Below are 13,265 nucleotides of genomic sequence, written 5' to 3'. Positions count from 1 at the left end.
GATCCTTCTCTCTCACTCAATCTTAAAAGCATGTTAAGTCTGAGTGTGTGTGTGTGTGTGTGTGTGTGTGTGTGTTTTCTCCTCTTTAGTCTCTAGTTATGGGGTTGTTTGAAAGGGAGTGGCACCATTAGGAGGTGTGGCCTTGCTGACGGAGGTGTTTTATTGTGGGAGTGGACTCTGAGGTCTCTTTTCCTCAGGCTTCTCTCAGTGTGGCAGTCAGTCCTCTTCCTGTTGCCTGCAGGACGTAGCGCTCAAGTCCCCAGCACGTCTGCCTGCTCTCTGCCATGCCCTCCATCACGATGGTAATGGACTGAACCTCTGAATCGAAAGCAAGCCACCCCAATTAAATGTTTTCCTTATAAGAGTTGCTGTGGTCATGATATTTTTGTGACAGCAATATAAGCCCTAACTAAGACAAGTTATTTTGCTTGAAAAAAAAATCTTCTTTTCCTTTTTGTTTGCTTGCTTTTTGTTTTTTGCTTTGAGATAGTTTCTCACGTGCTTTAAGAAAAATTGCTTTAAAAATTTAATCTAGTAATTCCCCGTTAAATTTTAATAATCCACTGACTTCTGAGTTTTTATGTATTTGATTAAGACAAACAAACAAACAAAAAACCCAAAACAGTACAAGTAATAACCACAACCTGGGTAGGGTTTGGAGGGGAGGAGGTTGATTTCATCAAAACAAATTATATTCTTTCATAAAATGCTCAAGCAATAACTTTTAAAACACAATGCATTATAACTCTGTTCCTTTCTTCTATATTCTTGCTTGTTTACTTCACTGGCTTCCTCTGGTATCACTTGCTAGAAATGCAGGTCAACAATGGAGAGAAAAGGGAACGGTGCTTTTAATAAAGCAACACTGAATGCATTTTTAATTTTGTAGAGAATTCCTGATTTCAGCATTTGTTATGCATAGGAGGTTTGATGAAGACTTTTGTTACTCTCATGATATCAAGTTAAGGAAGTTCTTTTACAGTTCTAACTGGATAAAACTTATTATAGATAGATAATACTAACTGTCCATCTTCAGTCACTGAAATAACTATATTAAATTTTCTTTTAGCTAATATGTGAAATATGAGATCATATCTTTCTTAATGTTAAACCAACTTTTGTGTTCTTTGCACAGGCTTACTGTGGTCATGATACATCATATTTTAAGTTATATTTCTGGATTTGGCTTGCTAATATTTAATGTGGGATATTGAAAGTTTTTAGATCAACTGGATTTTCAAGGTCTGAGCCTTGAGATCATTTCTGGGTTTGCTGCTTTCCTTCTGTAGTGGATTTTTTAGAAAAAACATGAAGGGTCATTGGTACAAAAATATCTACATTTTGCTTGCCTGGGATATAATTTTTGCTTATTTTGTATTTTATTCATTTTTTCATTTGAGACAATTCTTCCCGTGTAGAAGGCTGGCCTCAAATTTGTGGTCCTGCCGCTTTTGTTTCCTGAGGGCTGGGGCTGCAGATGACAAACTTCTTCATCATTCTTAAAGGCACTGATGCTAAAGTCAATAGGTGAACTGTACACAGGTTTGCTTTGGGCCACCAAGTGGCAATAACGACATAGAGACTTCTTATTAGTTATGAAAACTTGGCCTATAGCTTAGGCTTATGTCTAACTAGCTATAATAACAACTTACCCCTTTTCTATTCTACCTGCTGGCTCATGGCTCGTGGCTCTTACCATCCCTCATGCGTGTCTTGTTCCCTCTGAGTCTGGCTGGTGACTCCGCTTTTCTTCTTCCCTGAGATCTCTCTGTCCCCTGTATCTCTCTGTCCACCTATATCTCTTCTTGCCTCGATTGGTCATTTAGCTCTTTATTAAATCAATCACAATGACACATATTCACACAATGTAAAGGAATATTCTGCAACAATACACAGTTAATTTTCTTTCAATATTTTAAAGTTAGTATCCTGATATCTTCTGGCTTCTACTTCAGAAATTTACCACTGTATTTTTTATTGGATAATTTTATTTTATTGGAGATATTTAGACTTTTAAACCACCTGCTCTTTAAAGCGGCAATCATACTTCTGGATATCTATCTAAATATTATAACAGGTTTAAAAAGGGGACAACTCATCAGGTAGTGCATTGTGTCATTATTAAGAAGTCTTAACTTATTATCATATACATTCAATATAAATTCTAGCTTTCTTAAACAGGGAGTTTTCCCTGTTTCCAGACCTAATCTAAGACCAGTGCTGACTACAAAATTTCATTTACTTTGTGCTTGGTTTGACATTGTGGTCAAATATGTTTCAGACAGGAGATAGGACTCCAAGACAGAAAGTGCAAGTGACATTTGGGATTCTCAGACAATAGGGATTCTGAGAGGAAAAACGCTAAAGCACACACTTGAGATCCTAGGACTTGGGCCACCAAGACAGGAGGGTCACATGTTTGAGGCCAGTCTAGATGTTTCAAAACAAAATAAAACAAAAGCAATGAACAACTACAAAAAAATATTAAAGGGAGCAAAGACTTTTTTTTTTAATGAAAGCAAATTTGGCATAGTTGCTGCGAGTCAGCTGAGTCAACCCTCTCCCTGCCAGCTCTACTGGACGCTCCCAGGCTCGTTTAGAGCCCAGGACGGGGCAGGTTTTGTTGTGTTTTTAGGAAGATGATGTGATTTTTTGAGTGATGGTTTACAATCTTTCACCTGCAGCATTGCCATTGCTGGAGCTGGGTAGACGGAATACACACAATGTATAGAATACATAGGATATACCATGTTGGGATTTCTTTGATGAGATCTTTGCTATGTTTCATTGTTTCACCCTCAGGGCTGCATAGGAATTTCTATAAAGGGACAGCTGGACATGTTTGCTGTCAACACTACCATGGTGGTAGCCAGCACTAAGCTCTGGCTGGAATTAGGCCCTGCACCAAGGACTTAACTAAGATGATTCACGGAATTCTCCTATCAGCACCATGCATTTATTCTTTCATAGCTTTTCTGCTTTTATAAGTAAGCAACTAGAGGAACAAGTACTGTGGGTATGGAGGTGTGGATGTGGGTGTGGCTGTGGATGGAGGTGTGGATGTGGGTGTGGATGTGGATGGAGGTGTGGATGTGGATGTGGATGTTGATGGAGGTGTGGATGGAGGTGTGGATGTGGATGGAGGTGTGGATGTGGATGGAGGTGTGGATGTGGATGTGGATGGAGGTGTGGATGTGGATGTGGATGGAGGTGTGGATGTGGATGGAGGTGTGGATGTGGATGTGGATGGAGGTGTGGATGTGGATGTGGATGGAGGTGTGGATGGAGGTGTGGATGTGGATGTGGATGGAGGTGTGGATGTGGATGGAGGTGTGGATGTGGATGGAGGTGTGGATGTGGGTGTGGATGTGGATGGAGGTGTGGGTGTGGATGGAGGTGTGGATGTGGATGGAGGTGTGGATGTGGATGTGGACGTGGGTGTGGATGTGGATGGAGGTGTGGGTGTGAAGGTCACTGTTGAGTGTCTTTCTCGACTGCCTTCCACTTTCACCTCATTGTTTGAGACAAGGTCTCTCACCGACCCCTAGCTTACCCATTGGCTTAAATGGCTAATGATCTCCGGGAATCTATTTGTCTCTGCCTGCTCCCAGGTTCTGGAGCTACAGATTTGTTAACATTCCCAGATTTTCACACAGGTGCAAGGGATTCAAGGCCAGGCTCTCACATTTGGGAAGCAGGCACTTTAGCAACAAAGCTGTCTCCTGAACACGAATGGTGAAGTACTTTATGGAACCCTTGTATTTACACTTGGCCACAGATGAGATTCAGCGTGTTCTAAGCACGAGCGTGCCACGGAGGAGGTAAATGTGAGGCGCATCTAGTAGCCATGCCTACCTTCTACGGCGACCTCCGGATTACTCACATCCCTTTAGGCACCTCCGTTCTGTTCACAACTGGTGGTGACATTTACGATGCTAGGAGCCAGAACATTTTTAGGCAGTCAGAGCCCACTTTATCCCAAGGCTATCTCGTGCCAGTTCAAATGACCCCATTTGTATTAGAAACATCAATTAGGGAGGAAAAAAGTCATTTTGATTTTAAGCAACTTTTATCTGAATTCCCCTTTTCTCTCCAGATGTGTAAATGATATGGTGACTTAAGTTCCACATCTGTCTATCTCTTTCCCATGTTCAATTCCATTCATCCCACAAATTATTTTTGTTACATATTTGCCATTCTTTCTACCTAGTAAACTACCTTTCTCCTTATAAGTCTCTGCCACTTCAACAGATACTCGGTGTTCTCATGACTTTCAATAAGATTGCACTTTTCTGTATCCCTTTCACTATAGTAACAATCGTTTGCCTGAATAGGTAATTCCCTCTTATCCATCCCAGGCTTTCTTTCAGCGCTCTATGGAACATGCGTTACCCCTCTCTAAAAAAACAAACTCTAAATATTTGAAGCTGAAACAGCATCATCATATGAATCGTGAACTATGTGGGTGCTCAGGATAGACATTTTGAATTTCAGAGGATTTTCAAGGAAAAGTATCAGAAGTAAGTTAAACCTCATAATCTAATGATAAGGCAACATGGTAGCTCAGGCCCTGATGTGACCACCATCCCAGAGTCGAAGAAGCAGGGTAGAGAACTCATGCATACCAGTGTTAATGAGGTACTGAGCAAAGGTAGTATGGAAAAAAAAATCACAGTTTTTATAGACGGAAAATAATATTTGTCAATTACACAGTGTAAAACAGAGGTGATTTGAGATCTGTTAACTATTGATGAAAAATTATTCAATTGTTTTCTATAATTATGGGAGAATAAAGAACTAGAATATATTAAAGAATGAATTTGTACGCATAATCTTTAGGTTCCTCTCTCTGCTGTGGCCGGCGTGGAACTTGCTATGTAGACTACACTGGCGTGGGACTCAAAAGGTCTGCTGGCCTCGCTCCTGCTCTCTGGGAGCTGGGGTTAAAGCCCTGCACCACACGCCTGGCCTTGTACCAAAATATTAATAAAATACCTGCCTTGTTTTATTTCTGACCAGGATACATTCAAATACCATTAAAAGATAATTTAAATGTGGTGAATTTTTGTAAGGTTTGAAAATTAGTTTCATTCCTCAAAAATGCCTGGAATTCCAATACTGAGTGTTGACCCAAAGTTTGGCAGGAAGCTCCATCCTAGGACATGGGTCAGTGGGGAGGAATGGGGGCTTCCAGCCCGCTCCCGCTGCCTCTCCTTGCCTCGCCTTCCCTCTGTTTCATTATTTTGTTCTGAAACAGTTTATCATTGACCTACTTCAAGAGCTGCCTCAAGCCCAAAACACCGTTTAACTCTCCAGACCTGGGAAGCAGATGAGAACTGGACAGTCCTAACAGACTGCCCGATAACCCAACACCTGTTACAGGAAGTCGCAAAGGTCTGCCAGTCCCGAATGGGCTGTTCGGTCTGCAGCCTCCCTCCTTTAGTGTTCCCTGGCAACAGAAGCAATTTAGAAAAATACTTTCCAGAATGTTCCACCTAGCTCCTAGCCAAGCCACTTATGTCTATGTGCTCACGTGATTGAAATTCAAGATCTACCATTGGCTGTCTTTGTCTACAAAACTGGAAGAACATGGCTTGATGTGTGTATTGCTAAAGTCTGCAGTGACGATTCCACCTCGACACAAGCAGGGTGGCTTTCAGGAAGAACGAGCAGTCACCACATCTCACTGTGAACCGACAGTGTTGCTAGGGAAACTGGTAATTACTTAGCAAAATGGAGGGTGCAGAATAGAAAAAGAGTTCAGAAGAAATGTAAGGTTTTGATCCAAATCAGCATGTTAATAGCACAGTTTGTTGATCTTCTGTAGTCATATAATTTAATAAATGCCATTAATTATATGTTTGACAAGATACCAATTTCTAAACTGAAAGAAATGAGAAACGGGGAAAGTCTACTGGTTACTGGTCATAGCCTGAGTATACCACGGAAGACCCTGTATTTATAGTAAACTACAATTAAACTTTAGACACCCATAAAGGTTAAAAACCTACACTGGCTTGGTTTCTGTGTCTTCTCTTTTGACTTCAATTGTACGCCTTTTCGGGGATAAAAACTGTAGCTGCATTTGCTGAGAGCATGACTTACCTTTGCAGCATAGTCACATGGTGCCAAGAATGGTGGCTGGCTGGAGAGGAAAGAGTTGACACCACTTTTATATTTCACATAATAAGGCAGATCCAGAGCAGGTGGGGACCCTCCTGAGACAGCCCTTGGTGGGATGGTGTACCCTCAAGGCTCCTCCCTGCCAACTGACTTCAGGCAGTACTTATAAACGATCCCTTACTTAGGGACAGCCCAGCAGAGAGGCATAAACCAAGGGAGTGCATCCAAATCTTTAGACACTGACTTCATTAAAATGAACATTTTTCAGTTCTTTGCACTTTTAATGATTAAGAAACTACATCTGAAGTTAATGCTACAATATAAATAGCTGCTTATTAGAAACATCTATCTGGAAACGTCTGTGTCTGTGTGTGGTACATGCGTGTGCATGTTTGTGCGTATGTGTAGACATGCCAATGAGTGTTTGTCTTAGTGTGAATACATGTATATTGAGCTCAGCTATCATTCCTCAAGAAACATTATTTTATTTTACATTATTTTTTTATCTGGATCACCAGTTTTAATTGTTGAAATATTTTTATGACAATAGCAAACAGATAATTATTGGTGCATTTTTTTTGTGCTTACAAACAGAACTGCAATGATTATTTATCATGCAATGCAAGTTTATCTATTTTCCAATAGAATTCTGGATCCTTTTTTTTTTTATTTTTACTTAAAAATTTCCACCTCCTCCCCTCCTCCCATTTCCTTCCCCCTCCCCCCATTATTTTAGAATAGGTCTCTCAGTGAACTGGGAGTTTTGATTCAGCTAGGCTGGCTGATGACAAGCCCCAGAGACATGAATTCTTATCTCTTGCTCCTTGTCCTAGTACTGGGATTACAGATGTACACCCTGCACACGGCTTTTTATGGGAATGTTGTGGATCTGAGTTCAGGTTCTTACACTTGTGTGGCAAACACATTACCAGCTGAGCCATCTTCCCAGCCCTGAAAATATTTTAATAGGAGAAAAAGATCACCAAAAAAATGAAACAGCTCCTAACAGAGTTTTGCTGCAAGTCAGGCTCGTGAGTGGCCAGGTCGCGGTAACACTGCTCTTGTGTGGCACTCGCTATAAATCCATGAGAAACGAAGAAACCAAGTCTCCCAGGCTTCATATTTCTGTGTACACAATCTCTTACATTTTTAATGCACTGTTTAAATGAAACATTCATATGGACATACACATAAACTCTACATACAGAAGTGACATGTGGATTGTGGATGTGTCTGATGCTATGGTTTTGGGCAAGATGGACCAAGTACAAGCAGGACCGCACATAAAGAAGAGAACTGAAGAGAGAATCTTAGATCAGGTTGCCAGCCCTCTGATGCATGGGCAAGATACTATTCTATGGGTGGGGACCAGAAGAAATGGACTATTATTTCCAATGCCGTTTACGAAGGGCATTTATTCCTGACACTTGGGTTTGCTTCAGTTGGAACTGTCATTTACGCTGAAGTGGTCATGTTTGATACGAGCTAAAACGGACAAGTTCTTATCCTTATAAGCTTTAGAAGGTGGCTTGAGCTTTGGGATCTCCAAGTCAGAAAAAAACTCAAGTCCTATTACTCTGTCAGCACAATGGTAAGGAGAGACCAACCTTGACTCAAGCCATCCTGGCAGGACATTTGTCTGACTTCCATGTTCTCCACTGTGTCTGCTTTGGAGCCCTCACCCGGAGACGTTCTCCTCTCAAAGATGTTGTTGTTGTTGTTCACCTGAGTCCCACTCTGCTTCAGCAGCCTGAACACTTCAGCCTCCAGATCTCTAATCTAGAAAACAAAAGGCCATTCACAAACTGAATGCCCAGCACATTTCCCTCTGGCAGAGCCGCCTCCCCACGCCTCCCCACGCCTCCCCACGCCACTCACCCGGACTTGCAGGCCTTGCACTTCCACCAGGTGAGCCTTTTCCACCTCTTCCAGCTTCTTCCTTTCTACTTCCTGTCTCTTGATGAAGTCGAGCTCTCTAAAGAAGAAAGTAATAGGTTCAATTGTAGATAACGTTAGTGAGGGAGAGCTATTTAAATAAATGAAACTCAAATAGAGTTAGGAGGAAAGTTTATGGCAACAAAAGAAAAGACATCTTTAATGATTTAATCACAAGTACAGGAAGCATTCTGATTTTCTCGGTGTGCTGTTCACCTGGTGTGAGTCCTGATAGGGAGCATGCACACACATGTGGACAGGAGTGACTGCACCAACGACTCTGTGGGGAATTTAATGGTGATAATTTCCTGTCAGTAGAAGTGATTCTCTATTTCCAATACACAAGGCAACAGATGGAAGTGAATGGTAAGAGCTGAAAAGAGGTCGTTCCAGCGAGAAAACCGTGGGCACTGGGACACAACGCATTCACACCTCCATGGGTAATCTTGGAAAAGAGGGTACCCCTCCATTCTGAGAGTTTCTGATGGAATATGCAAATCTAGTCATTTCTTATAGATACAGTGTTGTTAGCAAAAAGCTAAAACAATAATGTATTGAGTTTACACTAACAGAGTACTGCTATCCTCTCTTAAACAACTCGTTAAAGCTACCTGTTTCAACTATTAAAATATTATTTCCAAGACAGGAAAGAAATATGATGACGGTGTCACACATACTTAGCTTCTAAAGTTTGTCACAGAAAACCACGAAAGGACTGGTGTTTGTCTAGAGTCAGAAATAACTCATAAAAATCTCTTTGGGCATGCTCTCTAAGATTAAGTCATGGCCCAAGAGATGGGAGGAAAACAACCACAGCTCGGAAAGGAGCTGCTGAAATTTCATATGAGGATGTGGTGAGGGCTCCAGGAACAGAGGACGAGCAATGCAGAGGCAGGGTGGGAGGTCCGGCAAGTCAGTGTTTACGTGTCTCCAGAGGCAGTGTCTACGGTCACTGCTTTTGAGGACAGACAGACCCCACCTGCTCTCTGCATGGAGCATGTCCAACTGTCTCCCAGCTTGTGAAGGATTAAAGCTACACTGCTGGTTTCTAGAACAGAGATGCTTCCAAAAACTCCAGTAAGTGTAAGTGTTTTAATAGTTACTATCAAAAATTAAGAAGGAGTCAGATGAAAAAATATATTTCCATGAGAAAAGTTGCTCTCCTAATCTGTGGGAACCCCCCCTGCCCTTTGCACACCTCAAACAGGATCAAGCATCGGGGATGTGTCCTCTTCAGACATGCTCGGGTTCAAACTGCTATTTGGAATGCTTACTTTTGTTGAAAATCCTTGATCAACTTCTTTGCTTTGTTGTACTTCTTTTCCAAGGCCTGATACTGGCTTTGAGTCTCTTTGAGATGCTCATTCACAGTGTGGCACAGCGTCTGGGCCTCGATCCAGTAGGTCTCCAGCTTCAGCATTCTCTCCTTATTCTCTTCAATATTCTGTTGAAGTTGGTTCTTTTCTAGTTCCCACCTTACTTTCTCATTTTCTGCTGCTTGCAGCTGGAGAAAACAAATGTCAAGGCAAAAATAATTTAGGTATGTCTGCAGCAACTATTGCTCCATTCTCATTTGTGAGTTTACCCCTAAATAAATAACCGTCTCTCTCTCTCTCTCTCGATTCTGAGCTAGTGCGCCATTTCTTTTCAGCGTCCTTCTTCAGTCCGCACCACTAAAGCTTGGTGTAAATATAAGTCTATCGTTCTGTACATCAAAACAGCGTGGGACGAGAAGATCAACAATTCTTTCCATATCTATAAAGGATAAAATGGGAAAAATGACTTGCTCAGGGTTATCCATCCAATAAATGATGAAACACAAACACTTTCTTTGATAGCATGTAGTTTCCTGAAAGCAGGAAGAGATGTCTAGAGTATCACTGATTTGGTTCAATATATGTCACCTCCTTTCCTGTGGGAGCATATTAAATAAAATGTTGGACAATAAGTTGAAAATTAACTAGAAAAGGAGTGGGGTGGGGCAAGAGAGGAGGAGAAGCCTACAATGCAGTAGAACAGTGGTTCTCAACCTCCCTAACGTTGCAACCCTGTAATACAGTTCCTCAGGTTGTGGGACTCTCTTAACCATAAAATTATTTGTGTTGTTGCTTCATAACCATACTTTTGCTACTTCATGAATTGTAATGTAAATATTTGCATTTTCTGATGGTCTCAGAAGACCCTGTAGATGGGCCACCCCGAGACCCATGGGTTGAGAACCACTGCAGTAATGGTTAAAATGGGACTCAGCTTACATTTGTTATTTGCCTTAAAACTTGGACAAGTAGTCCAAGTTCCTAAGAGTCTGTGTTAGCGTCTACACAGCGCCCTGTGCTTGCACCGCTCAGCATCCCTGCAACACTTCCTGGGCTTCACGATCATCCAGTAACCTTCAGCTGTTCTTCCTTTTTCAACCCTTTAGATGACGCTCTTAGGTTCCTGATTTCAGTTGACACAAACACAGTCTGTCTCTCAATATATTACAGGGAATATTAAAAATGTCTAGGTCTTTATAAACCTTAATTTACACCAAGCATAAAAGACAAGGATAAGTAAGGGTATAAATGGTTGTCTGATTAATCTAAATCTCTGCAATGGCTTGGAAGATAGCTCTGTGTTGTTATTGTTTCTAGGTATTTTTAGGAAGATGGAATGCAGTTTTCTCTAGGTCTGTAGGCTGAATTCGAGTGCAGGGAAGATGTTGATACATGTTCAGATGAAGCTTACAGGGCACTAACAACAGCTACCTGCCCTCAGAGTTGCTGCTCTCTCTACTTTCTGTGCCTTCTTTAAACTTATGAGTATTCAAAATGAAGACATTCTGACACTATGTAGCACTGAACATATGGAATACACATTCACACGAATATATATATATATTTATATATCATGGGTAATATTTTTTTGAAAACTTTTTACTAAATACATTTGGACAAGAGGTTACAAAGTAAAAATTACTTTGAAATGAAAAAAATCTAACATGGATAAGAATCACAATTACATATTTTCAAGTGTGAATATCATATACCAATCTAGGAAGAAAAATATAAAATAGTAATTTGCAGTCTTTTCTAAATTAAATCTTCGTAGTCAAATGCCTAAGTCTGTCTGTGAAAGCATTTGTAAACACAGGCCTCCTTTCCCTATCTGTAGCCAACAGCTGAAGAAGATCTGCTTTTCAACATCAGGAAGCAGCTCCCGGGTCAGAAGGACTAAGTGTTTACTGCATCTGTAATGAAGAAACATTCATGGCAGCTGTTGATGTGCCCTGCTAACGGAGAACTTAAAGTCACAGTGTGAAGCTGGCACCATGAAGGATGGATAAAGACGCTTTGACTAAAGAGTTTCAGAGCGCATTAGTTGAGAATGCAATAACCAAAGGAGCCCGGCTGATTCACCCCCTCTAAAACACACGGGATCCAAAACAAGCATTTACTGTGAGTGAGAAAACAGATCAATAGTCATGGGGATAATTTTTATCTTAATTTTAAAGAAATCATGGAAGCAATACAGAATAGTTTGAAAGAAACTGAAAAATACTTTTAAATCTCTGAAAATATACATTTGTTAGAGCTGAACACAATAGCTAGAACTGTATCTCGTACAAGAATTTTACAGTTTTCTTTGATGTCTTATTTCATAAAGATAAAATATAGTCTATTAATACTTTTTCCCTTAACAAATTTAAATAAAGCAAGCTAAGTATGTCTCAAGATTTCCAGCCATTCCTGGATCTAAATCAATTACACAGTGTCATAAAGTGAGTTTATAATATTTAATTCTTAGACATGGGAAATGTTTTTGTAAAAAGCAATTAATGTGCCACATTAAAACAATACATTTCTTCTATATATTAGCTAAAAATAAATCAATCTCTTTATTATAAGGTAAATTATATAAATGATATTTTATATACCAGCTAGTTTTTAAAAATTAGTACATATTTCAGATGCTTGAGCCATTAAAAATATTATTTTTGAAGAAATTTCAGAGAGAATATGCATAAGTATGAATCTATTTAAGACATGAAGTTCTATGTGGCTTTCGCTGGGGTGAGTGCAGTGTGCTTACTCTCCCGGAATTCTTTCTGTTTGTGTACTCAATGGTGGACATGAAACTGTCATGTGAGCGCGCTCTCAGTGCACAGGAGCACACCCGTTTGTCCTCGGAGTATCCGGAACTCAAAGAGCACAATTCGAACACCACGGAGCGGTGCTTACCTTGGTCTTCAATTTTTGAATCTCTGCTTCTGTAACTGCATGTTTGATTTGCAACTGAAAATTGAAAAGAAAAAAATCTCAACTAAGAGTGTTTCTATATTTTTAAAGACTCAGCAGCGAGAAGAATACCGTTTGACACAATAAAAGCCTAGCAACCTGCTGCACTGCAGCAGGCTGTAAATTACAATGTCTAGCGTGTAAAATGACTCACTGGGTGCACACTAATTAAACACAGGGTTTATGGCTCGCAGTCTCTAACATCCGATTAAGTTACCAGTTTAATTGTTCACAGGCCAAATAAAATAAAACCCATTTTTTGAACTCTGTGGCTCTTCCTTTATGATCTGAGCATCCCGGAGCTGTTTCTTGCTGACCGGCTTGAGCCTGTCAACAGGCCTGGCACAGCGTGACGATGCAGTCCCACATCTTGCGGAAAGGTGGCGCTGTGGTTCTGTCAGTCTCACATTCCGCAGTGGCTCTGCTGCAGAGGAAGGGGGTTACGCAGTGGCTCTGAGAAATCTCTGCGTTTGTTTTTCCTCCTCCTTCTTTTCAAAAGCAGGAAAGGTACAGATTCAGATTTATGCCCTCCGAAATATCTACCTGTATGAAGACTCCAACCTCAAAGGGCATTTTCTACACCATAATAGTCGCCTTTGTCATTTGTTTGCGTTGCTTCCCCTCCCCCCACGCGGTTTTCTTTGTAAGAACATGTCTTCAATGCGTCATTCATTTCTTTAGGACTAAACGCCCTCCCTGAACTTAAGGAAAACAGTTTTTGGCTCACGATTTGTTCTCTGAAGTCCCTGGGAAAGGATGCTTTTGGAATTCCCAGTTCTCCCCGTGTTAGAGGTTAAGACAGGCACCTTCCATCAGTCGTATTTTGCCAGCTAGGGAGTCTGGGAGGGTGTCTCTCTGCAACTAAATTCACGAACATTTCCGCCACACTATCGAACATTGGTAAACCCTATGTGGCACCCTGCTTTTTAT

General features: G+C 40.8%; 1 protein-coding gene across 7 annotated transcripts in view; it reads right to left on the bottom strand.

Annotated features, from left to right (window-relative positions):
- The window catches only part of Ppp1r9a (protein phosphatase 1 regulatory subunit 9A), a 286,389-nt gene that overhangs the window by 41,100 nt on the left and 232,024 nt on the right, over window positions 1–13,265 (bottom strand). For 6 of the 7 annotated variants that reach the window (XM_041675345.1, XM_041675344.1, XM_041675347.1 and 3 more), the window contains 4 exons: window positions 12,279–12,332; window positions 9,333–9,562; window positions 8,002–8,098; window positions 7,731–7,902 (listed from right to left, as the gene is read on the bottom strand). In XM_041675345.1, coding sequence (XP_041531279.1) covers window positions 7,731–7,902; window positions 8,002–8,098; window positions 9,333–9,562; window positions 12,279–12,332 — 553 coding nt within the window. The remainder of the gene's footprint in view (window positions 1–7,730; window positions 7,903–8,001; window positions 8,099–9,332; window positions 9,563–12,278; window positions 12,333–13,265) is intronic. The other variant, XM_041675346.1, reaches the window with a different exon arrangement.

This window comes from Microtus oregoni, unplaced genomic scaffold (genome assembly GCF_018167655.1).
Source record: "Microtus oregoni isolate MIOR12 unplaced genomic scaffold, Mior012 000026F_ref0000081, whole genome shotgun sequence".
Classification (NCBI taxonomy): Eukaryota; Metazoa; Chordata; class Mammalia; order Rodentia; family Cricetidae; genus Microtus; species Microtus oregoni.
Note: the sequence above shows the minus strand (reverse complement) of the source record. Positions and strands in the feature narration are given on the sequence as shown.